This window comes from Cydia pomonella, chromosome 4 (genome assembly GCF_033807575.1).
Source record: "Cydia pomonella isolate Wapato2018A chromosome 4, ilCydPomo1, whole genome shotgun sequence".
In the NCBI taxonomy this organism is placed as follows: Eukaryota; Metazoa; Arthropoda; class Insecta; order Lepidoptera; family Tortricidae; genus Cydia; species Cydia pomonella.
In genome coordinates this window covers 17,693,791-17,719,353 of record NC_084706.1, presented here as the reverse complement: position 1 = coordinate 17,719,353, position 25,563 = coordinate 17,693,791, and the positions used below count along the sequence as shown (strand labels likewise).

Genomic DNA, 25,563 nt, shown 5'->3' with positions numbered 1-25,563 from the left:
GTGCCGTAGAATTGGTAAAATCACAACATTTTTCTTATTCTTTTGTATTTTTTGTAATAAGCCATATTATATTTTTATTAATATATTGCAGTGTTCAGGAAGCAAAATACTTTCAAACCGTATGTAAAATTTCAGGTTTTATAAAAATGAAATGTTGTCAATTATAGCCTATAGCCGTCAAGCGGCGTTGCAGCCCTGCATATACCCAATGGAGTACTCAGTGGAGGCTTAACTTAGAATTAAATATAAAGCTTGATTAAGGATTAAGGTCTGTTCTTGGTGATATTAAATTATTCCATTCATAAATTCTTGCTGATTTTAAGCGATTTGCATTTTTTGTTTATTGTTTTCTCTCTCTCTCTTGTTTCTTCACTTCCGTAGATTATTTTCGTACCATAACGTACATAATTTTTGAGCATTGTTTTAGCGATTATATATTAGTGTGCTTTACTATATTTTAAGTTCACTTCGCTATCCTTTTCGAGCACTGATTTTTCGGGTATTTGCTGCGGGTTTTTATTCTTTTAAAAATTTGGTTTGGGTTTTATTAAAAACTTAATCACAATAACACGGCAGTTAACCAAGGGCGAAGCGTTTTTTTATTATTTAAGTTTGGGCAGTGTTTATTATCTAACTGTGCTTTAATTCTTTATCTTTATCTTCGGGTTGGGTGTACAGCGACATCACTAGTGGGAGAAAAATAAAGTAGATGTGTTTTACAGACGATGAGAGTAAAATCAGCGGAGGGCGTCGCGTCGGCTGTCTCTCCCCCGCGTGACCCCGCGCGCGCGCACTAGCGCATGCACGGTGCACGCACGCTGGCGCCTGTACGGTGCACGCACGCTGACGCCTGCACGGTGCACGCACGCTGGCGACTGCACGGTGCACGCACGCTGGCGCCTGCACAGTGCGCACACTAGCGCGTCCATGTGCGCCTGCATTACGCGCGCACGTCACCGCCCTACGCTCCAGCAGCTAATCTACCGTGGACTACTAATAAAGCATGCGTTCTAATTTATCGTGTTCTATAATTTTAAGATTAATTTTATACGAGGGCTTCGAGGGGAGTAATTTTGATTGGCTAACTATGGTGCTAAAATTAAAATTATACGACACGGCGTCCGAAGCCCTCGGTGTGCGTTCGGGGTGATAGATTGTTAAGTGATTAATTTTATTAAAATATTTAATCGAATCACGCTGCCAAAAATCATGTCTTGAATTATATTGGTCCGTTGTAGATATTGAGAGGTCTAAAAGTACGGTTTATTTAAAGAGATATATTTAACTTATGTAGTTTATAATGTTAATGTCGACAACGCGAACGCGTAACGGTGAACTTCGGGCCACACGAGTGGCCGCTTCTTTGACTGAGTCAAAACTGTAGACTGCCAATACACATCACAAACAGGCTTCACTCATCACACCGACCACCTAATCGAAAAGCAATAGACATTCCATTTTATATTCAAGTAATGTGCTTGAATAATTTGTAATGACCGGACAGATGGCAGAGGTATTAAGACCGATTATAAACCAATAGTAACTGTTAATTGAAGTATCTACTTACACGTGTGTAACTTTACCATTAGGTCCATTAGATTTGTTACAAGTTTTTGATACAGTACTTAGTGCGTTTTATTGTAACTATATTGTTAAGTACGAGTCTTAGCTTTTTAGAAAACGACTGAAACGCGACAATATAACTCGGGTCTCATTTCTATTGCTGCAAAGGCTTTTCCATCTAGTTATAAGCCCCACATTCAGTGTGTAACTTTTGACGTCTATGGTATATTGAGATTATTTATTAAAAGGTAATATTATATCCATGAAGGACCATTACCCAAATGATATTCTTGTATGTATGTACTGTCATAACATAACTACTTATGACCAACGTTCCAGACATTGTCATTTATTGTTTTTTTAAAGACCCTGTTTTGTATATTTTTTTACCATTCATATTGGCAAAAAATTGTATCCAATAAATAGGGTCTGGATAAGAACAGTCGAACATCATACATTAAGCAACACGTCATATATGTAGGTACAGTCAAGGTATGTATTAAATATAATATCGGCACGGACAAAATACATACACGACTATATTATTATACCCATACATTAAGATAGTGTGTACATATTTTTAGCATATTGTCCGTGTCGATATTTAATACCTTGGCTGTACATAGTATACAGTTTGACCAATAGTGCTGCCGCGGCACTGAAATCAGTGAATACAAGTTTCGTTTGCTAGGCACAATTTAAATAAAAATGTGTTACTAAATGGCAAGCTGTATTTTGAAGTCTGACAATATGACGAGTAAATACACGTTTGTCACGATGTGAAACAAATTTGAGATACAAAAATATACTTACCTAATTTACGCTTAGAACATTACGCTACGAAACGATAGATACCTGTAAGTATTTTATTTTTAATTGGCACAATCCTCTCGCACAAATATGAATAAGATTCTGACTATCAATTGGTAACTTTTTAAATATACCCTATTCATAGATTCATACATTAGAAGCGCTGGTGGCCTAGCGGTAAGAGCGTGCGACTTGCAATACGGAGGTCGCGGGTTCAAACCCGGCTCATACCAATGAGTTTTCCGGAACTTATGTACGAAATGTCATTTGATATTCACCAGTCGCTTTTCGGTGAAGGAAAACATCGTGAGGAAACCGGACTAATCCCAATAAGGCCTAGTTTACCCCCTGGGTTGAAAGGTCAGATGGCAGTCGCTTTCGTAAAAACTAGTGCCTACGTCAATTCAAGGGATTAGTTGCCAAGCGGATCCCAGGCTCCCATGAGCCGTGGCAAAATGCCGGGACAACGCGAGGAAGAAGAAGCTTAGATTCATACATTGATGAGGTTTTACACGCACAAAAAATAGTGATGGAATATTGATTATTTTACAGTCCCTAAGGATTTTTTTTTTCACAAATAACTCGGGATACATATGAATAACTATTGACATACAACGTGTACCTACACTATGGACATAGATGAATAAGATGTGTCGATTAGGGTATTTCTAACCCAGTCTCATTCCAAACGGCACAGTACTAACGGAGAAGTTCATGATTTACGATTTAATACTTCGGAACAGCCTGTATGTAGATACACGGTAATCTCGTGGCATTTTTGAACTGTCATAGAGACTTCACATGTATCGACTTCCGATATACATATATCGATACAAAGTAGAACACAACATATTAAAGAAGATTTAAATTAGAGATAAACAACAGGCGGTCTTATCGCTAAAGACCAATTTCTTCCAGAAAACTTTCGAGTAGTTGAAAATGTGATATAAAGATACGCAATTAAAACAATGAAAACTGAATAGTTAACAATGTCACATATTACTTCAGTTCGGTGTTTTTTTTTTCCAATTGCAAATTCATAGTCTGTTTTCGTGCTATCAAGTGTTGCATTAGTTTCTTTAAAAAAGTAACAGATAGTCATGTTTTTTCCATATTATCTTGTTAAATTACTTCTTTAACAGTCAAATATCCATTAACTTTTTAATATTTTGTGTTCTTAAATTTTATCGATATAGAAGTATATCGGAAGTCGATACATGAGAAGTCCCTATGACAGTTCAAAAATACCACGGCGGTAATTATGGCCTCTTTAAAGAGTACGTCAAGTCACTAGTGTCACTTAATCTTATCGTCATTGTGAACGACTAATACGGCATGCTCCTATTTATTGATGATTTATTTTGATTAATTTTACTTTTAAAATATATTATTTTGTATGATTATCTAATAAAATAAATTACCATATTAGAACATTCTTGGGAAAGAACCCTACTCGGGATCTCGGCCAATGTCCAGAGAGTAGAGACACGTTGTTTATCTAAGGACGGGCCTTACGGGCAATAAGAATGGGCCAATACAGCGGCGTCACGCACACGAATTCGAGCCAATCGTGCAATCTAATGCCACAACGCGATTGGTGTATGAGTTCGCATCACGCGCGCGATTGGTCGATAGCATGATTGGCTCGAATTAGAACTAACACCATTCTTAGTACCCGTATGGCCCGTTCTTAGATATATGTCATTGTGAATCATTAAAAATTTATCAATTTTAGCATAGTGCGGATAATGCAAAAAAATCGGCAACGCTGAAAATACCATTTTACTGTCTGTAACGGATAGATAAACACAGTGTTTCTGTACTTACTGATAGTATTACATTTAGAGAAAGCGTATTGTATGTTATTATGAATGTAGCGTGATCCAAGATCCCGTTCCTACCACGTTGTGCCAAATCTTATAAATATTTACATGCCCTTACGACCCTGTCTTCCATGACTTTGTAATACAAGTGTAGGTTATTGGAAGGTGAGTTGTATCACCGGACAGCGACAAAACATTTATACATTATGTATCAAATAAAGTTTAATATAACTTAGTCATAGAATATAAAATGTATGATTTAATAAACATTGAATGATGATTTCGTTTTTTATTCTTATTTATTTTCATTTTCCTCAAACATATGTTTCGATTTTACAAATGCTGTTGCGTCACTAGTTTTCCATACTTTGAATCCCTCTGAAAAAAAAAATACATTAGATCGACAATTAGAATTCCTGGCTGTCACGAGAGAGACAGAGTGAGAAGAGGAAGAGAGCGAAATTAGTTGATAAGACTTGGTTTTTCAACTAATTACCTTCTAGTCGCCCAGACATCAACTTGCCAAAACATGACATCAAGACAATAGCAATTTTGATTTGTCAAAATACTCAAAATAAAGATTCAAATTAGAATGGAGCGGGAGTCCTTTTTATAGGCCTCTAGACGGCTAGAGATTGTGATAAATGCACAATGCTTGATGTAGATGGCGCAAGATTGTAGATACAAATATTTAAAATCAAAGCCTGTCATTCTCTATGCCAATCTAAAGTAACAGAAACCAGACTTTTTGAGTCCCCGACAGTTGAAACCTTTCATACAGGCCAATTTTAGTTATTATATGTGTTTCCAACGTAGACTTTATACAGACGAGCCATGAGGGACAGAACACGCACAGATATTGTTAACGATGTGTTCATATTTCGTGAAACGGAAAATAACTATCTCGAACCCGTTGCAAGGTGTGGATCTAATTGGCCCTTTATCCCCCCTTAACCCTTATCCAGACTGACATTTCCAAATAATAATTGAACGTTAGTATACTGCTCCTTTATCTAAGTTAGTCTAAGGCTCCTTTATGCTTCTAAAACTAATTAGAAAATTGCATTTTAACCACTAGAGTGGCAAATAAGCTGATGCAAATGTAGTAAGAATTAAAAATATTTAATAGCGTTAAATTTTATTTGTTATGTTTTACAGTTAGTAATTTGGGGTCGTCCATTAATTACATCACACGCTTAGGGGGAGGGAGGTGTTAAGAAAATGTGATATGTTGTGACAAGGTGGAGGAGGGATTCACCAACTTTGTGATGTCACTGTAACTGAATAGTTCTGATTATGAACACAATAATCAATAACCTTATTGCAATGATAAATCGTTATTATTCGTGAATTTTTATTTTTAATCGGTTTCGTATCATACAATTTCGAATATTGCTTTTAGTAAAATAATAATACTTAACCCTTTTCCAGGCCGCATCAATCTACAAGGTTTTCCCAAAAAAAACAAATTTATTCCAATTAATCTAGCTTTGATTGATTAATTTAAAGACAAGTAACATTTCCTGAAAGTGTAATCTAATTTGAACCTTAAATTGGAATGCTAAAGTTGAAATTATAATGGCGTGTATGTGGTCGATAAATCGTACTAGGCCTGGAAAAGGGTTAATTCCAATTGCTGATTTCGTTGCAAACAAAATAGTTACACTAGGGGGAGGGCAAATGTGACCAGGTGTTACAAGGAGGGGGGGGGGGGTTAATAATGAATAATGTGCAGTGGCGGATTAACCGAACAGCAGAAAAAGCATATGCTAAGGGCCCCGCGCCTAGAGGGGCCCCGCGCTTCGACTCTGACCATGCGATTTCGGCACGCGGAACCGGCCAAGTTCAAGTAGAACTCGCACTCCGCGGATCCTGTACTACCACATTTTATTTACAATGTATTTTTTTTCGTAAGTCAGTAACAATATTGATCAATTATTATTATTTTATTATCCTGTCTATTTTTCGGGTTCCGTAGCCAAATGGCAAAAAACGGAACCCTTATAGATTCGTCATGTCCGTCTGTCTGTCCGATTATGTCACCGCCACTTTTTCTTTATGACGATACCAAATTTAAAGAATTTTTAGGCTTACGCAAAGACCAAGTATCAAATATCAAACATTTATTCAGCAAATAGGCCACAGGGGTACTTTTACATGTCCATTTTTACAAACAATAAATTAAAAAAAAAAAAACAATTACAAATATCGAATCTATGAAAAAACAAGAGCAGAGTTTAGCAGAAAACCGAAGGTGCAGTGTCTCAAAACTTTTGTGCATGGCTAAGCTGCAGGAAATAGAGCTCGGAAACGAACAAAAGAAGATACTGTGATTAAAAACATATTAGTGAAAAGCAATGAAGGATGATTTATTTATTAATTATTATTTCAAATAACCAATTGCACCTTACAGCTAATGCCTAATTATGATCAGCTTTGAGCCCGTAGTAGGCCAAACGACGCGCTAGTAGTTATGTCTACTAATTAATGTGTATAGACAGAACTACTATACTAGTAAAAGGTTGTATACCACACTTGTAGGTACTATAGGCGATTGGGAGGAGGAGTGGGGCGCGGCTTCCTGGATGACACGAACTACAGACACAAAAAAAAACATTTCTTGTGTAGGGGCTCCGTTAATTTTACTTTTTATTTTATATTTATTATTGTTACCATTCAGTCAAAAAAGGCCAAACGGTGGCTATTTGTAAGTATCATTTACATTACATTAGAAGCATAAGGGAGTAACCTTTGCAGCGCTTTGTACGTCTTTTTAGTAAGAAGAGAAGATTTTTTGCAATAACCCAAAAGCGACTAAACCGATCATTTTCGCTATAGTTCTCATTGAAAGTATTTATTAAGCTTTTGTTTCACGGTTTTTTTTTATATATTTTTGGGGCCCATGGTTCACATTTTTCTTTCGGAGCGATTATTTCCGAAAATAATAACTTAACAAAAAGGGTTTTTGGAGACCGTTATTCGTTTTGAAAGACCTTATCCATCCATACGCCACACTATCATCAAAGCAAAAAAAAAAAAAAAACAAAGTTAAAACATTTTGTATCCCATACCCTACCCCTATTTTTTTTTTATAGTTTTTATTTTACCCGTTCTGTCGCAATGCATGATTTATGTATCCATGGCAAATTACAGCTATCTAGCACTAAAAATAACGGAGCAAACCCTCGGACAAAGGGACAGACGGACGTGGCGAAACTACTTATATAAGAGTTTCTAGGTGACTACGAAACCCGAAAAAATACACTGCATAACATGTTAAAAACTAATCGAGAACGAGTCGAAAAAAATTAAGACATCGTAAAAACTTTGTGATGGTACTGAATCCTCGGGGTGCGAGTCCGACTCGCACTTAATCTTTTTTTTTTTCAAATCAGGGGGCCCCGCGATCTATTGTGCTAAGGGCCCCGCGTCTTCTTAATCCGCCCCTGATAATGTGATGTAATATATGGATGATCACTTGAAACCCTCACAAGACTTCAGATTCTACTCTTTGAATCACGAGCATAGCGAGAACCTTTTTAATAATAGAGCCTTTCGCTTGCTCAGGTGTCAAAATTAGCACCAGGAGTTAAACAACAACTTTGGCCCCTTGTAAAACTATTTACCAAATTAAAACATTCACCTTTTCCCCGGCTCTTGCAGCGGATTTCCGCGATGCGCTCCATATCGGTCTCCGCTTCGGAATCCCTCATCTGTTTCTCGACAACTGCTACAGCTTGTTTGAGTAGTGACTCTTCCATAAAAGTTAACTCTGTAAAAGTGGAAATGTTGCTATTCTTACTTTAATTCATTGAATATTCAACCAGGGAACAAATCGATAGTTATTTGTTTTACAAGCGGGCAAAGTTGTTGTTTAACAACTCGTGCTTATATTGGTACCCCAGCAAGCGAAAGATTCCAAAATTAAACTACGAACGTAGCGAGTGGTTCGAGAAGTGGAATCTTGAGCGTTGCGAGGATTTCAAGGCACGAGGGTTAAACAAACTATTCACCACACCAACTGGTATGGTATAAAGCCCCTCTTCATTGTTCAAAAACGAATGAGCAGTTGCATTTTATGTGGGACAAAGTAATCAGATGCAAATTTTTAGTTTTTCCTTATGTTGGTTTGATTTTATTGGTATATATTAAAATTTTGTGTTTTACTCGGAGGCAAATTTTGCTTAACCGCTCGTGCTAATATTGATACTCGAGCAAGCGAAAGATTGCAAAATTAAACCACGAACGTAGCGAGTGGTTCGAGAAGTGGAATCTTGAGCGTTGCGAGGGTTTCAAGGCACGAGCTTAAACGACGCGAGGAAATACTAACTATGAAATACCAAAAAAATCAAACCAATTTCATACATACATATATATATATACTAAACGCCTGCAAATATGTGAGAGCAAACCTGAACACATACACCACTCACTCCAGTACCCGTCGAAGTAATCGTGCCGCGTTGCAGATTCGCAAAGACTCGAGGGTCACTCGGTGTCATGGGGGTGCAAAATTATTTAACTCAATACCCGTCGAGTTCAAATTAAAACTAGCACAAAGCGATATCGCTTTTGCAAATCGTCTAAAAACTTTATTAACAAGTCTCGCTTGCTCTACTATTGACGAATTTGACGAGACGCGTAGCGACCCGAAATTATAAATTTTAAAGTAAACTTGTTTTTCTTGTACAGTCGCCATCAGATATATCGGAGCGGTCAAGGTGTTCATAAATATCTGCACACGCACTCTAACGCCATGGCAATAGAGGCGTGTTCAGATATTTGTGAGCACCTTGGCCGATCCGATATATCTGATGGCGATTGTACCTACTTAGAAAATAATACTTGCAGATTAATTAGCAGGCATACACTATATGTACGTGACCTGTTAAACGCCTATTTAACTTATGTGCCTAATATTCTGTAAATGAATTGTTTTATGTACCAACCTAATTTTGACATGTAAAATACTATGTTTTATGAATAAAAATCTGAATCTGAAAAAAAAATAATTAGAATCTTCGCTTCCGTCAGGATTCTATCTATGTACGCCCACGCCGTAAATATGTCATTTAATCTACTAGTCCCTTATATACTCTCAAAATCTGCTACTAGTCCCCCAGCTCCTTCTTTTCAAATTGGTACAATAACTCTTTCAGTTTTCGCGCTGTCCGGCAGTGGAATGCTCTGCCCATTAATATCAAACGTGCTAAATCAATCTGTCTGTCTCTTACAAATTCTCCGGACCATGGATCCGGTCCCGGATATTTGAAAGGAGTGCGTGGAGCCGAAACCAACACTATAACTAGCTATGATGTGACACTAAACGACGATTACCCTTGTATGTATGTAGGTAGCGCACCGAAGGACAAGCCCCTGTCAGTGTAGGACTATCGTAAGAAATAAGAACTAAAGTAACTGGACTATCGAGTAGATATTAGTGGACTGTTAACTGGAACTTTGGAAAAAACTATGGCACCTGCCCTAATCTATGTTTAAAAATACGAAAACGCGGGCAGGGGTGACTCTCCATCTCCAACTCCCTATATGGGCTCCCGAAACTGGCCACTTGCACGGAGTGACACGACACGGGAACAACATTGCGTGAGTGACTCGGGGAGTTGAGAGGTATACGAGTATGCCGCTTTCTACCCAATTGCTGTTAACTCGCGCATTTAGGTACCTATGCATATTTCACTTCCACCCCGCGAGTACCTATATAGCTATGACACTCTTAGGCCGGTAAATGCAAGTCAGAGGTGAGAGTCCTGCGGCCCCTGCTCAGTGTTCACACCAGCCGGCCACTGAAGGCAAGCCAGAGACGGAGTATGGGACCCAAGGGACGTCACTTCCCATTCAACTCGCCACAAGCTGCCCTGGGCTAGCTAGGGGCTTATTATTTTATTAAAACGGGCACTTAATTCGTATTTGAAAAAAAAATACTTTTTAGTTTGGGAGTAAAAGCCAAATGAAGTTGTGTTTGCTGTAGAGAATCACACTAGCAATCCCTACCGAATTCCAGCATATTAGGTATACTTTTTCAGAAAACGAGAGCTTACCTACCTACTCATGATTTTATTCTCAAATAGGTAAACTTTGTTTTATTTAAAACATGGTAGTTGCCAGGAAACTTCTCGGTACTGACTGAAATTGGTTGTATAATACTGACTGAGAAGGCGAGGGTCCATGCCGATCCAGGGACCGTTAAAGAGGCTGCTGGCCGTTGGCCGCGCCTTCGCCTCCGGTTCCATCAGCTGGGTAACTTGCCGCTTGCATTCCTCTGATAGTTGATTCACTACATTCGAGCGGAACCGCCACTTCTTCGTCACCTGCAAACGAAATGACAATTTGTTGTTTCTTCGTAGCATTACAAAGGTTTTCTGGACTACACACTTCCAACAGAAAGATGCAATATAGCATCCCATGCAAACTTTACATACGCGCTTTACATGGCACTCGCGTGGCGGACGGAACGTTAACAACATCTGAATCTGCATCCGAAGTCTTTGGAAACATATATGTCGCCTAGATGAAATCCTTATAAAAGACGCGACGAGCTTAAAATGCGATTTAGGTAAATAGCACTTTCAAGTTACCTGTTTCTCATACAACTTTCTCGCAGAAGTCTCATTAAATGGTAGGGCTTGGTTTAGCATAGTGTAAAGAATGATCCCCATGGACCACATATCAGCCAGCTTAGGTAGATACGGGATACCCTTTAGTACTTCTGGCGCGGCGTACGAAAGCGACCCGCAGAATGTCTCTGACAAAACGTCCCGATCCCTGCAGCGGACTCCGCGCGCGAAACCGAAATCAGTTATCTTGACATTGTAATTCGTTGTGATCAATATGTTTTCGCACTTCAAATCTCTGTGCGCGATGTTTAGAGTGTGGATGTAGTGGAGACCGCAGCTAATCTGTCGCATCCAGAGCCTGCTCTGGTTCTCGGGCACAGCGCCGTTGCTTGTTAGGTAGTTGAGTAGGTCCCCGTTTTCGGCAAATCGCTGGAATATGTAGTATCTGGCGCGGCGCTGGAAGATGTCGGTGACGTGCACGATGTGCGGATGGTTGAGGCGGATGAGGATATCCAGCTCGCGCGGCAGGAACTTGGTGAGATAGTCGCGGGGCGCTCCCGTCGTGTCAATCACTTTACACGCCAACATCGTGTTGTGGGTCTCGTCTATCATATGAACTGCTTTGTACACCTAAGAACATTCATTTATTTAGGTTATTATCCTATCATATACTTAATGACCTACTTCATAGCACATCTTTTTATTGAAGTACAACGTCCCGTTTCACCATTATGCCATTATGTACACCCATCAGCTGCAAAATTATATGGACACTTTATGATTCATTCATAATGTGACTATGCAATTTTGCCGCCCGCTGTACCTACCTATGGGAACTAAGTCCATCCTAGATTAGGTTCAATAATACCCAAGAAAAAAGTTTAATTGACAGATGATTCGACGTAGGGGAGACTGGGTATATAGGCATACGTTGTAACAGGGTACCTACGGGTGAAATAGCTCGAATATTTACGAAATGATATACAGGAGAGTGAGGGTTTCAAGGAGAAAGAGGTGCGGTGCGTAGCCACATATTTATCGGCGATGCTGCGCCCTGTGCATGGTAAATACTTTATTTTTATTTAATTTGCTACACTAGCAGCTCTTAGAGCTGATGCATATATATCGCAGCACTTGTGTTTATTTTGCACTTTTTAAAGTTCTTAAATGTGTATCTAGTCTATTTTTGAAAGAGTTGACCGACGGTGCACTAACAACAGTTAATTCGGCAAGAAGTGTTTCCTACGGTTGCTAGCAGATGGAGGTTTGATTAGTTTTTAGAGTGCCCTCTCAACGTTACGTTACATGCGAAGAGCATGGTGGCGGTAAGTAAAGCGATCCCAGCGCATAAGGTGGTAAAAATTAGAACTAACTGCGGATAGCATCTTTAACATTTCATACAAGTTATATGGCTCGAAATGAAACTTTAATTTACGATTACTCTTGAAATATTCATTTAAATTGTATGGTGTAAGGGATCATTGCAATCTGTATAAAATGCTTACTATAACTATAACCTATTTAATTTGATAATTATTAATATACTGTATCCGTGTAAATAGTTTTGCAAATGCCACATACTATGTGATATTTTTCTAGAAGTTAAGAATGGCATTATCCTTAAAAGATAGACATTCAACATCACGGACTTTGTAGACCCATGAAAGAGAGACAACCCACCATACATTGTGTTGTTATAGTTCAAACGGATTAGGCAGCGTTTTCAATTAAAGTTCCTAGCCAGCGTGATTTTTTCCGACAACATCGTTATATTTCAACTAATTTACACAAAACCTTAACAAGTTATATACCTAAACCTTCCTCGAGAATCACTCTATTGATAGATGAAAGTCATATGAAAATCTGTTCAGTAGTTTTTAGTTTTGGAATAGTTTTATAAGATGCAGTGCATTGACGTTTTCCCCTAGACTTGCGGATCCTAGGTTGCGAGTCAGTCGTGCACATAGCGAATAGGTCTTTAATATTTGGAACACTGTAGTGTCCAGACAATATTTTTTATGTGTCAATAAGATCGCCTCGCTTCTTTCTGTCCTCCAATGTTGTAAGACCTCATTCCTGAAGCCGTTCTTCATATCCCAACTGGCACAATGGTTCTGCGTAACTGCATTTTTACGGTACACCATGGCTGTATTAGCAGCTTCAAATGCTGTATATTAGCACTATATCCTGGTATAATGCTGAATAACTCTAATTTGGGCATAAATTAGTGAAATTGTAGTATGCAAAAACGCGTTTTTAATGTTAATCAGTACAAGAGAGGCATTAAAGTGCAAGTCGTATTGCGTGCAAATGAGTTGCCATTTTGTAAATAAATAACAATGGCTTGTTTTTCATAATACAGTCATTATATCCAAAAAACCGACGCTCCCCGTGAAAAATCAGTTCTTGGACTTTTTTTCGTAGGTCCCTCGGCGGGGTCACTAGGAGTGTAAACTCAAAAAGTAGACTGAATCAGGCTCCTGTGTATATTCGAAAAACGGTTTTTCTTGAATAACTCGGCCATTTTTGATTTTACAGTACAACCGTGAGGACAAAAATTGTAGGAAATTTGATTTCCTACAAGTTTAGTCCTCACAATATTTATTTTTAGTTCCCTCGATTCCTCATGGACCCCAGCGTCAGAATTCGAAGTTGACAAAAAATTGTTTTGAAAATTTACTTAACAAAGACAGCGAAGAGGAGAAATCGCCAAACGTGCACTATGCGTCGTTGAAGAGTTCCATTCTGATCATCATCAGCATTTCCACTTCATCAAATGTCACTTTTTTAAATGTAAATGCTTGATTTGTTAAAGAAAATACAAAAATCATTATATGTATGCCTTTTACATTTGAAGAGTTCTCTCGATTCCTTATGGATCCCATCATCAGAACTGAGTTTTGACAAAAACGGGACCAATCTGTATATATATAGATTCAAGCAAAAAAATAATTTTCAAAATCGGTTCAGAAATGACGGAGTTATGAAGTAACAAACATAAAAAAAACATACACGCCGAATTGATAACCTCCTCCTTTTGAAATCTTGAAGTCGGCTAAAAATGATACCTTATCCTGAAGCCCCCCCTAGTACAATTTAATACTACCAAATAGACGACGCAAAAAAAAAAATCGGGAGTTTCTTAATAACTTGTAAAGATCCAGCACGTTTAATATGTTTATGAATTTTGAACATATTTTAATTCTATAAAAAAATAAAACTAGATTTTAATTTGTACTTGAATACTAACCTTATTTAGTACTTGAAGATTTGCGAGGTCATGGCTGCTTAAAACAATAATAATAATAGTATTATAATTTGTGATAGTAGTGTACCTACGGTATTTAAATTGTTGCATGTGATGTTTTCGGTTAAGAATTTAAACGAAATTACTTGTTTTGGGTTTTAGTTGTATGTGTTACATCGTCCACGACCATCAATCACTGTTACGACCGACCACGGTATGAGGATAGTGTAACGGCACATAAATTAAAAATTAACCCAAACTAGTATTCTTCAGTGTATAATGTTTTCTTTAATTATTAGGGCTGTAATTGCAATAATATGAGCAATTAAGATGAGAATGAGAAGTTAAGTTGTTACAACCGTATCCAGTCGCCCCTATTAAATTTATATCCGTTAGGCTAGTTTTTTAGTGTTTAGTGTCGCGCTGAACGTCAGCGCCGACGCGCGGAGCGTACCTGCCCGAGTAGCCAACATGCCAATCGTTAACGCTCCGTAGCGAACGAAAGGAAACTGCCACTGTCGCACTAATATGAAAGAGAGATGACTACGCCACGCTACGGAGCGTTAACGATAGGCACGTTGATGACGCGGGCTGCGGCCGCGACATAATAATGCAGTTTAGTCGGTCAACGTAACACTTAAACTAGCCTTAGGCATCTAAATACTGAAAGACAATGTTTCTGTCCTTCAAAATTGTTTTCTGTCATTATGAGTTCCTAACTGAATGGACTACAGGCGACTGGAATGACACCGCGAAATTTTGCCGCCACCCGTACCTGAAGCACGTACTTTAGCATAAGACCCTTCTCCAATGAGCTTGCCCAGTATGAATCCTTTCTCTTGAAGCATAGCCAGGTCCGAAGGTGAAGTCAGATCACACTTGTCGCCTGGAGTCCCCATTTATATTACTTTTTTCCGCACATTACTTGAAACTTTCTTTTTCCTGCATGGATGATGCATAGTGGTATTGGTTTGCTAGCTAGACATAACTAGCTAGCTTAATTTATCATTTTGTATTTATCATTTTTTCCAAAAAAACAATTCACATACACACTGACAATTTGTTACGACAATAAGCTTCAGTCAACTTGACATAAATATACAAATCGTACCTATTTCATGGATATAGTATCGTTTCTATACGTACCTACCATACGCGTGCAGTGCGCCCGTGAGGGACAGAACATCGCAATGCCACCAAATTAAAAACTCGTTTTAACATTCCTGACAACATACCAAAAACAACCTACGTAATGTGTTTCATTGTTACCCACCATGGCCACCATAAAAATGTTGACTGCGAAATAACCCACATAACCCATGTTTTGGTAAGAAAACTGATGTATGGAGTTAGCAATCTATGCTCACTTATTTCTCTATGGTCACCTAGGACTTTTTAGAAGTAGGCAGAAAGAAAAAGTGAGACTTACAAGGACAAGCAAATAATGGCGCTTTCTCTGCTTCTCCTACTGAAAGTTCCACAAAGCCATCCCGTTTGATCATTTCCCCGCCAACCCTCAAGTCAGATCCAGAGTTATAGAGTCAGACCAAGACAAGTAAACCCACTTCCCATTACTCGATTGAGCTTTTCAGATCAATACCTTCACATAGGTGACAATCATGAATGTAATATAACTGGAGCAGACTTGAGCGGAGGGGGAAATGACCGAACGGGATAGTTTTATGCATCTTTCAGTAGGAATAGCAGAGAAAGCGTTATCATTGTTTGTCCTTGTCACAGTATCACTTTTTTCTATTCGACACTATGAATTTAATAGGATTAAAGGATAAGGTTTTATGGTGGGTAACACTGTACCCGTCCAAATTACGTAGGTATGTTTGGTACGTTGTATTAGTAATCTTAAAACGTGTTTTCAATTTCATCGCATTGCGTATGTTCTGTTCTGTCCCTCACGGGACACGCGTACCTATTGCATATCTATAGAACATATACTAAATATATTATAATAGGCCAATCAAATTAGATTTTTTCGAAGAATGAATTCGTTGTTACTCACCATAAAACCTTACCCACTAAAGCGATTTTGAAATTGAGAGTAGGTCCAGAAAAACAGCTTTAAAAGTCAATACGTTCTAATAAACACAAAGGTATTTTAATGTCTAAATTTCCGTCCACTTGAGACCTTCGGAATAGGCTCAGTAGGTTTGAAGCAGCGGTGGAACACACGAAGCAAGCCAGCATGCCTATCTACAATTCTACATGCATATATAGCACTTACCTACATACTTACATTAGATAGACTGCAAAAATGATAAGCTTTCTCGTACCCGGGTAAAAAATGTAAGGTCCGTAAGTTCCCCAAGATTCCCAAGTTATTTCATGGTCGAGCCTTAAAGATCGCAGTTGACTTTCATGATCGTATTATCCACCTGATTAGGGCTCTTGTTGGCGTGGGCCATAGTCCTTTTTAATAACTCACTCTTTTCTTCTTGAGCTTTCTTATAAGCCAGAGTTTCTTGCGCTGTCCATTCTGTACATATGTCGGAATTTAAATAGAAAATATGATGTTATACAGTGTGGAAAAATCGGCCAAGAGCATGCGGCGTTACCATTCCATCAGCTAACTAAACGGGGGCTATTAGTAAGTACAGAAAAACCAAAAAGCATAAAAAAAAATTCGCTTGGTTCATCTGGGAATCTAACCGTCTAAAAATTCAAAAAAATTAAAATACGCTATTTTATTCCACTAGTCGATACAGTTACTGTTAAAATTTCTCCAAGAAACATTAGGTCTTACACTCGTCTGTCGTACAAAATATCCATAAATTCGAAAATTTAGTACACAAGAATATTTTTAGACAAGCGAATTGTAAAAAACCTTTGAATGCAGTTTTGTTTCTTTATAAAAATAAAAGAATGGTTTCTTTAAGTAAAATAAGTTAACTTCAGGTTTTCAGATACATTCCCTCTAGGGCCCAATAATTTGTTCCACCCTGTATATATTTTATGTTTACGAAGTATCGTAAAGACGCGAAACGGGCGAAACGAAGTACGCTAGTAGGCACATTGGTGACATTTTCTATTTTAGACATACGAGTTTTTTGTGCCTAGTTGCGTTAGCCTGCACGACTGGCTCGCATTTGTTACGCACAACGCGATTTGACACCAATGTACTGGCTCATTTCGTTTCGCTCGTAGGGCCCGTCTTTACGCTTAAATAAAATGTAAAGTGGGGATTGCTCTCTTTGCGAACGGCCCACCAAAACATAGGAGTCTAGGTACATACAAATGATACAATAAAAATAACTCTAACCTAGTAGCCTCGAATCCATCGCAATCCATTCACTATTTATAACATTTTCAATTTTCACCCTTTGTTGGTAATTCGGCTCTAACATTCGCGCAACTAGCCTCTTGCAGTTATCTGACAGGACGTTAAGACACCGCGCACGAAATTTCCAATTGTTATTGACCTGGGCCTGATATAACTGTTTCATATTTTTATCTTCAAATGGCATAGCCCTGTTCAACATTACGTAGAGCACAACTCCTAACGACCACACGTCCGCAGGTTTTGGGTAATAAGGTGTTCCCTGGAGTATTTCAGGAGCCGTGTAGGAAAGTGAGCCGCAAAAGGTCTCGCTTTGAATATCCCTTAGCTTTCTGTCGATGCATAACCGGGAGAAGCCGAAATCAGTAAGTTTAGCGTTTTGGTTGGCGGTCAACATAACATTCTCACACTTGATGTCTCTGTGCGCCACGCCGAGCTCGTGCATGTACTGGATGGCCAGCGCCAGCTGCCGCGTCCATATCCGCGCCTGGTCCTCTAGAATAGCACCCTTCTTTAGTACGAATTCTAACAAATCCCCGTGTTCCATATAACGCATAAAAATAAAATACTTGTCTCTTCTCTGAAATATACTATGTGTGTGCACTAGATGGGGGTGATTCAATTTTATTAACATTTCGATTTCCCTAGGTAAAAATTTCTTCACGAAATCTTTCGGCGCTACGCTAGTGTCAATGACTTTGCAAGCCAACACAGATATGGCATCATGTTTATTAGGATTCTTGTACTCTGCGAGGTAAACCTGAAATAGTTTATTGGGCATTAAAACATTTTTCGAATATCTATTCTCTTTTCTCTTATTATTACATCAACGTAATAACAACCTTAGCATATGACCCTTCGTTGAGTTTTTTGATGATCTTGTAGCCGCGATTTACGAGTGTTAATTGCTCGGAACCGCTTAACTTTATTTCTTCTTCCGACTCTATCTAGAAAAACAAATTCCTTTTATAAATAAGTTGGTACCTAATAATTAACTTCTTGACCTTGTAACCGCTTAGAATTGTTCATCGAGCCGAGCGTGCTCGTGTCTTCGCCGGGACGAAGTTACACGAAGTTTTGTCTTCGTTATTGCAGTGCATCAGGTATGTTCGCGGATGCTCGCATCGATGGTTTTAGGCCATAATGCGTAAGCGTAGTGCCTCACTGATGCGGCGGTTGCGCGGGAGCTCCAACAGTCTGCTACGTGTGCTGGCCGAGAGGTTAGACTGCCCATTCCAGCACCATTAGATGCTACTGCACGTGCAGCGGTAGTGTCTTATTTATGTTATAGAAAAAAAATTATTGGTATTTTTTTTTTATATGAATAATTATGTATTTTACTGACATTAGCATTATTAAGATTAATTTTAACGTATTACTAACAAATGACATGGGCTTATTATGTCTGAAATAAATGATTGAATTGAATTGTTATTGTGGATATTCTGGATATTGTATTATGACTTATACTGGGTGCCCAGTAAGTAATGGATAACCATCAACTCCCGACAGGGCACCTTAGGCTGGTCCAGAAATTGCACTTATAAGTCTAGTAAACCGCACCTTACTTAACTTCATTCACCATTTAAGACATATCTTTGTTTGTAAAAATGTAAATGCTCGTAGCATGTGTTATACCATTGTAGAATCAGTATTAGATACACTTTTTTAGAAAGTTAGACACTCTGCTCTCCATAATTTTTTTATACGCTATTAGCGATCGCGGCTATCCACGGCGATTAAAAGGTTAATGTTATCGATAGAGTTACATAGCTCCATATGAACGCACCGTTGATTGACCCTCCATTTAATATCATTAGAATGGCTTCTGTTTTGCGGTTAGATTAGCCAGAGATTTGATCATTTCACTAGCCTGCAAACGAAAATAAATAAAGTGAAATTCAAGTCAGCTCCAAAGTTCGATTAATTACAAAGGTATTTTTATGCATATATTTAATATTTTTTTTTGTATCAATCTCTTATCTTAAAAACTTTTATTCGAATGGTTTAACCTTTTCCTTTCTATAAGCTTAACAAGTGAGATCGCGCACCTTACAGCTACAAAAAATGCACGCATACAACAGCTGTTCGCGACCGTCTGATAGTTTCGAACTTTCAAGCGTCGTATTACTCCCAGATTAGACAATAAAATATTGGTACATGATTTTTATTATTTATGTGTAATTTGAATAAAAAATATTGAAATTGCTTATTATTTGCGCCAAAACCAAAAATAACGAAATAAGGTACTAACATGAACTAGGGGCCCTTTACCTTAGTATCTTTTATATTCAATAGACACTATAGACAGGTCAAAAAACAAGCACTCACTCTATGTTGAGAGTCTCTAATTGGATTGTTTAATATGTCACCGTGCTTTTTGTTAACAGTTTTGCGCGGGTCTGACATTCTTCTGTGTTGCTCCTTAGCTCGCTTTAGAGCTGCCGTCTCTACTGCATTCATAGCTAAAACATAGGTGTGGTTGCCTTAGGTAGGTAGCAGGTACATTATATTTAACTAAGTAGTAACGACTAGTAATAACTACGAGCGCGAGTGCGAGTATCCCAGCGTGAATTTGTTAAACTGACCCCATTTCACTCCCACCTTATAACACCCTTAATAACTTTTAGTCCTTAATAAAGATAAGTAAAATTGAATAATATGTTGTCTTATTTCAGTCAGTTTCACTTCGGCTTCGGTATACTCATACTTATACCACTGTCAATTATCATCCGAATCCGCTCAGCTGTTTTACGTGGTTGCCTATCTTTTAGGGAGTGCAATATATTTGAATTTGTAGGTAACCTTGTGACTACATACATATACATACCATTGTAGGTAGCTACTATGAATAAAGGTTTATTTTTAAAATATCCAAAGCCATTACTAGTAAGCCTGCTATCCATAGCGATCCATTCGGAGTTCAACACTTGCACGGCCGTATACCGCAGGCCCGGATCCGGCTCCAAGAGATATTTCACTACAGTCTTGCACTCGACAGAGAGCGTGGGCGCCACACGCGACCTAAATCGGTACTTCTTGCTCATTTGCTGCTCGTAAAGCTTCCGCATTCGCGTGTCGTCGAACGGCATGGCTTTGTTGAGCATCACGAACATCACCACACCCAGCGACCACAAATCCGTTTGTTTCGGCGCGTATGGCTTCCCGCGCAGAATCTCCGGAGCCGCGTACGACATGGACCCACAGTAAGTTTCACTCAAAATTGGCTGATTATCTAAGTCCACACAAAACCTCGAAAACCCAAAATCGGAAAGCTTCACGTTAAAATTCGCCGTCAATAGGATATTTTCACATTTGATATCTCTATGCGCGATCTCCAGTTCGTGCAAATACTGTAGCCCGAGTGCCAACTGTCGCATCCACACTCGAGATTGATTTTCCGACATACATCCGTTTTTTAAGATATGCCCTAAAAGATCACCATTTTCACTGAATCGCATGAAAATGTAATATTTGGTCTTCCTCTGAAATATACTATGAATATGTATCAGATGAGGGTGATTTAAACGTATCAATACGTCAATTTCGCGGGGTAGAAACTTCACGACGAATTCCTTGGGAGCTTTGGAGGTCTCGATTATTTTGCAAGCGAGTGTACTTTTGGCATCACTATCTTTTGATGAGTATTCTGTTAAAAACACCTGTGGATAAAGGGTGACACCATGAGAATGTATAACTTAAACTTTGTTGCTGTGAGTGTTTACTACTGTGTGTATTAGGCACCTTAGCGTAAGCACCTTCACCTATAAATTTAGTCAATTTGTATCCTTTAGACGACAAAGTATTTTCCTCTGATGGTGTTGTTTTCAATTCGGTCATGATACCATTACCATGCCGTTAAACACGGAGCAGCCAACATCAGCATTCAGTCGACGTCTCTTCATAGCCAGAGGAAAAGTAGGCATTTTGTTATATTTTATTTTGTTATTTAGATTTAAAAATTTAGACTACATTTTGATAACATAACTGACAGAAGTACAATGTCACTTATACATATGCTTGACGGCGATTTTTCTTCTTTAAAAATCGTCAATTTTAGGAAAGTACTTTTTGGCTATGGAACCCCAGGCTTTCTGTGGAATACTATCTTGTTGTTACTTGCACATGGTGCATGTAACCGGTACAAATACTCGTAGGGAATATTAGGAGTGCCTACCAAGTGCCTACTGCAAAACACATAAAATCAAAATTTCGTTATCTGCCTCTCTATCACTCTTACATATTCGGCGATAGAGAAGCAGATAGATAACGAAATTTCGATTTTTGCGTTTCGCGATAGGCTTTCTGCAAAAAAACTGCTTCGATGCATCAATGACATAGTGAAAACTTTTCAAAAAACTGTTTAAGTCATAGTATGCATAAGTTAGGTACCCTATGGCTTACAATATGGTCAATATGTGCTAGTGCTGCACTCTGGCGGCAGAACATGAGGCGCGATGAGGATGCATCGTACATGTAGGGGAGAGTGGGGGAGTTGGGAACACTTAATTTCAAACGCTATAAGCAGATATAAAAATATCGTAAGCCGAATTAGTTTTTATGCTAACCGTTAGTTTGGTTATCTGTCTATCTAATTTTAACAAAATAATAATTTTAAGTTAATGTTATCCTACTAAACTTGGGCGAAAACAAAAGCCTTGCCGTATCTTTTACCCGAAACTGTATGGGGTAATTGGAAACAGTCCCCGGGGGAAATGGAAACACTGAAGAATTCCAATTTAGTATGACTTTTCAAGGATCTTTTTTTAACTCACGAGATACATAGCATTTTCAAAGTAAAAAAAAAATGGTATGTCAATCAATATGTACTATGTAGTAGGAATCATTGAGGGGGTAATTGGGAACACTCTCGTTTCCTTAGATCATAATTACCCCAATTGAATAATAGCAATCAAAATTAGTATTACTCATGATTGTAATTTTGGTGAACTTGAAACCACCTGGGGTTTGAAATGAGGTACCATACACAAGATAATAACAAAATATGGAATCTTCAACTCCAAAAACTCCATGCTTACATCTGTCATGATAATTGATAAAAATTATACGAGTAACAAAAGTTGAAAATATTTTGTTCGATTAATCGTGACCACGTGGGCGTAGCTTCTGAATCTTACAGTCACTTAGGCACATGCAAGCCTCTTAATGTCCGTTGTAAAGATACTCAATATTTTTTTGTGCAATTAGAAGTACTATATATCTCACTATTTTTAATTACCCGCCGTTCCCAATTCCCCCAGTTTCCCCTAACTGGCGCGGACTACTTTCACAAGTAGCAATCATAATGTAAGTATATGTAATTTGATTTCTCTCTTAAAGTCCTACGTCCCCTAGGTGGGGCAGAGGGCGTCCACAGTGCGCCGCCATCTCGTTCTGTCTTGGGCCGCGTGCTTCACCTCAGGCCATGATAGCCCATTGCTGTCAATTCGGATGCCACTGAGCGCCGCCAGGACTGTTTGGGACAGCCTGAATCTCACTTGCCTTGCGGGGTCCATTCTAGGGCTTGCCTAGGGATGTGGTCGGGATGCCTTCTAAGAGTGTGACCGATCCAGGTTCACTTGCGGTGCACGATCTGGTGACCGATCGGAGTTTCGCGGCAGGTATCTAATAGGCGTTCATTAGATATTCTGTCGGGCCAGTATATCCCGAGAATCTGTCGAAGGCACCGGTTAAAAAACACTTGGATCCGCCGCGTGATGTCCATAGTGACCCTCCACGTCTCGCATCCATATAGCAGCACGGTTTTCACGTTCGATCGGAAAATTTTCAATTTTACTCCTCTCGTCAGTTTTCGAGACCGCCATATGGGACGAAGCGAAGGTTGCCTTAGCTTTGGCTATCCTAGAAGCGATGTCCTCTTCAGTTCCTCCGGGTTTTGACACAACGCTACCCCGATAAGTAAATTTATCTACTCGCTCTATCTGCTCAGCGCCAAGATTCAGCGCTAGCGAGTTTCCCCCCTTCGTACGCATTTCTTGAGTCTTCCGGGAGTTGATTTTTATCCCATCGGACCTAGCCTCTCGCTGTAAGTCGTCTAGCTTCGCTTGCATATCGGCGTGTTTGTGGCTAAGCAGGCAGATGTCATCAGCGTAGTCTAGGTCATCCAGCTGACCGGTTAACCCCTACTATATGCCTCGGCGTTTACCATCATTTACGCGGTGCATAATTCCGTCCAAGATGATGAGAAACAGCAAGGGAGATAGTAGGCAGCCTTGTCTGACTCCCGCGAGAACTTTGATATCTTCGGAGATAAGGCCGTTGTGTGAGACTTTGCAGTCGTAGTTATTGTACACGACTTTTAATAGGTCTCGTAGCTTAGGTGGAACTCCAACCTCATCCAAACGAGACCAGATGCTGGACCAACGTACCGTGTCGAAGGATTTTTCGAAGTCAACGAAGGTAAGGTAAACTTCTCGTTTCCATTCTGATGCTCCTTCTAGGATGATCCGCAAGGTATTGATCTGGTCTGTGCAAGAACGATTTGGGCGGAAACCTGCCTGTTCTCTCCGTATGAGGGGATCAATTACCTTCTTCATTTTGTCCAGTAATATTTTACACAGAACTTTGGCTGGCACTGAAAGTAGTGTGATTCCTCTCCAATTTCCGCACTGAGTGAGGTCATCTTTCTTCGGGACAGTAATTAAAGAAGATTCCAATCATCAGGAAGTTCTTCAGCATTCCATACTTTCTCTAAAAGCGGAGTCAAAATCTCGACGGCGGTCTGCAGATCTGCTTTAAGCATTTCGATTCATCGTGACCATATTTTGTTCGATTAATCGTGACCACATGGGCGTAGCTTCTGAATCTTACAGTCACTTAGTCACATGCAAGCCTCTTAATGTCCGTTGTAAAGATACTCAATATTTTTTGTGCAATTAGAAGTACTATATATCTCACTATTTTTAATTACCCGCCGTTCCCAATTCCCCCAGTTTCCCCCAACTGGCGCAGACGACTTTCGCAAGGAGCAAGCATAATGTAAGTATATGTAATTTAATTTAGCCCGCGCTTTTCCCCGACCCAGCTCTTGCTGGCGCATACTCAAGCCGCTGGTTGCACCTGCAACTCGCGAACGCGAAGCGAAGCGAAGTGGAGCGGAGCGGGGCGGCGCAGCGGCCCACGGCATTCGCAAGTAGGACACTTCTATAGACCAGTTATCGAAAGATTGATTCACCCGCGCCGCGCCACTTCAGTTCGCGTTCGCGAGTTTTTCGCATACGTAAGACGCTGCATATTTTTTCAATTCCATACATATTTTCTGTGACCCTTATTATTTTATGTTAAAATCTTATCCCATTAATATGCAAAGTAAAATTTTTAGATACATTTTTAAAGTACTTGACAGATTATATTGTTTTAATACTGTTAAGTATTTTTTCTGTAGACTTTATTGATAACAATTTTACCACATTAAATTACAGTACCACTGGTACCACTACCACTTCCCGTAATGAACATGTCCCATCCCTACGCATACACATGACAGCGCGTCGTTTGAAATGACCAATCGCAACGCCGTGAGCACCCGTCCCGCACCTCGCGGTTTGGTGTTTCGCGTCTCGAACAAAATGGCCAATATTAGGCTTCTATAGGCGGTTTTCTGTGGGTCATAAGGTGCAAAAAATGTTATATGAGTTTTTACCAAACTCATTTTCGGCACACGACGCGTTATTTATTTACACACCTTGGCGAAAAAAAAACACGCGGCATCGTAACTTTAGTACACGTTTATGAATAGTGGGGGGGGGGGGGGGGTTAGATGAATCCTGCAGTTTTCTGAGTGATGAATAGGTACGATGATGATAGTGACATTAATATAATTAGTTATTAGCAAAAATTTAAAAGAATTAGAGTAAGGAACTGTAGTATTACAAACCAATTTTGGCAGAAATTTGAAGAAAAATTGGCTGGTTGGTTAAGTTGGACTAAATGTGACTGGTGAAGTCACCAACTTGGATAAAATTATTGCCAACCTGGTGTGTGAAATAAAATTATTGCAAATGGTGACATTGGTTGTTTAAGGCCACTCCAAACGGGATGATGAAATTGACCAATTTGATCAAAAAATAATTGCTCGTAGTATAGAAATGTCGTAGTATGTGCATACTAATTGTAAAGTCGGAATTTGGTATTCTTGCGTTTGCGCCTCCATTTGATCGATCATAATCTTGCAATCGAATAAAGTGTGATGGGCGAGCCTATTTCATTTTTGCATCCACACCTCCTGATTTG

The 25,563-nt window shown here is 39.1% G+C and overlaps 4 protein-coding genes across 9 annotated transcripts in view; 1 reads left to right on the top strand and 3 right to left on the bottom strand.

The window, feature by feature from the left end:
* Positions 1 to 4,476, top strand: part of LOC133517223 (liprin-beta-1-like) — a 36,577-nt gene extending 32,101 nt beyond the window's left edge. Inside the window, exon 13 of the mRNA XM_061850436.1 lies at positions 723 to 4,476. Coding sequence (XP_061706420.1) covers positions 723 to 797 — 75 coding nt within the window. The 3' untranslated portion in view covers positions 798 to 4,476. The remainder of the gene's footprint in view (positions 1 to 722) is intronic.
* On the bottom strand, positions 4,441 to 16,444 carry LOC133517220 (testis-specific serine/threonine-protein kinase 3-like). 6 transcript variants are annotated; one of them, XM_061850433.1, is made up of 6 exons: positions 14,794 to 14,885; positions 14,022 to 14,055; positions 10,793 to 11,401; positions 10,366 to 10,525; positions 7,840 to 7,968; positions 4,441 to 4,574 (listed from the first exon to the last, which is right to left on the bottom strand). In XM_061850433.1, the coding sequence occupies exons 3-6, from the start codon at positions 11,381 to 11,383 to the stop codon at positions 4,492 to 4,494; spliced, it is 963 nt and encodes a 320-aa protein (XP_061706417.1). In that variant the 5' UTR covers positions 11,384 to 11,401; positions 14,022 to 14,055; positions 14,794 to 14,885; the 3' UTR covers positions 4,441 to 4,491. The 6 variants fall into 6 exon arrangements, with proteins under 6 accessions (XP_061706417.1, XP_061706415.1, XP_061706416.1 ...); XM_061850431.1 differs by lacking the exons at positions 14,022 to 14,055; positions 14,794 to 14,885 and adding an exon at positions 16,307 to 16,444; XM_061850432.1 differs by lacking the exons at positions 14,022 to 14,055; positions 14,794 to 14,885 and adding an exon at positions 16,270 to 16,367.
* On the bottom strand, positions 16,370 to 19,164 carry LOC133517221 (testis-specific serine/threonine-protein kinase 1-like). The gene is made up of 4 exons (XM_061850435.1): positions 19,100 to 19,164; positions 18,153 to 18,257; positions 17,293 to 18,070; positions 16,370 to 16,509 (listed from the first exon to the last, which is right to left on the bottom strand). The coding sequence occupies exons 1-4, from the start codon at positions 19,115 to 19,117 to the stop codon at positions 16,370 to 16,372; spliced, it is 1,041 nt and encodes a 346-aa protein (XP_061706419.1). The 5' UTR covers positions 19,118 to 19,164.
* A 447-nt stretch (positions 19,165 to 19,611) lies between these two features.
* Positions 19,612 to 22,073, bottom strand: LOC133517491 (testis-specific serine/threonine-protein kinase 3-like). The gene is made up of 3 exons (XM_061850825.1): positions 21,055 to 22,073; positions 20,198 to 20,972; positions 19,612 to 19,775 (listed from the first exon to the last, which is right to left on the bottom strand). Exons 1-3 carry the CDS (start codon positions 21,148 to 21,150, stop codon positions 19,612 to 19,614), a joined length of 1,035 nt encoding a protein of 344 aa, XP_061706809.1. The 5' UTR covers positions 21,151 to 22,073.
* Between the last annotated feature and the right edge of the window lie 3,490 nt (positions 22,074 to 25,563).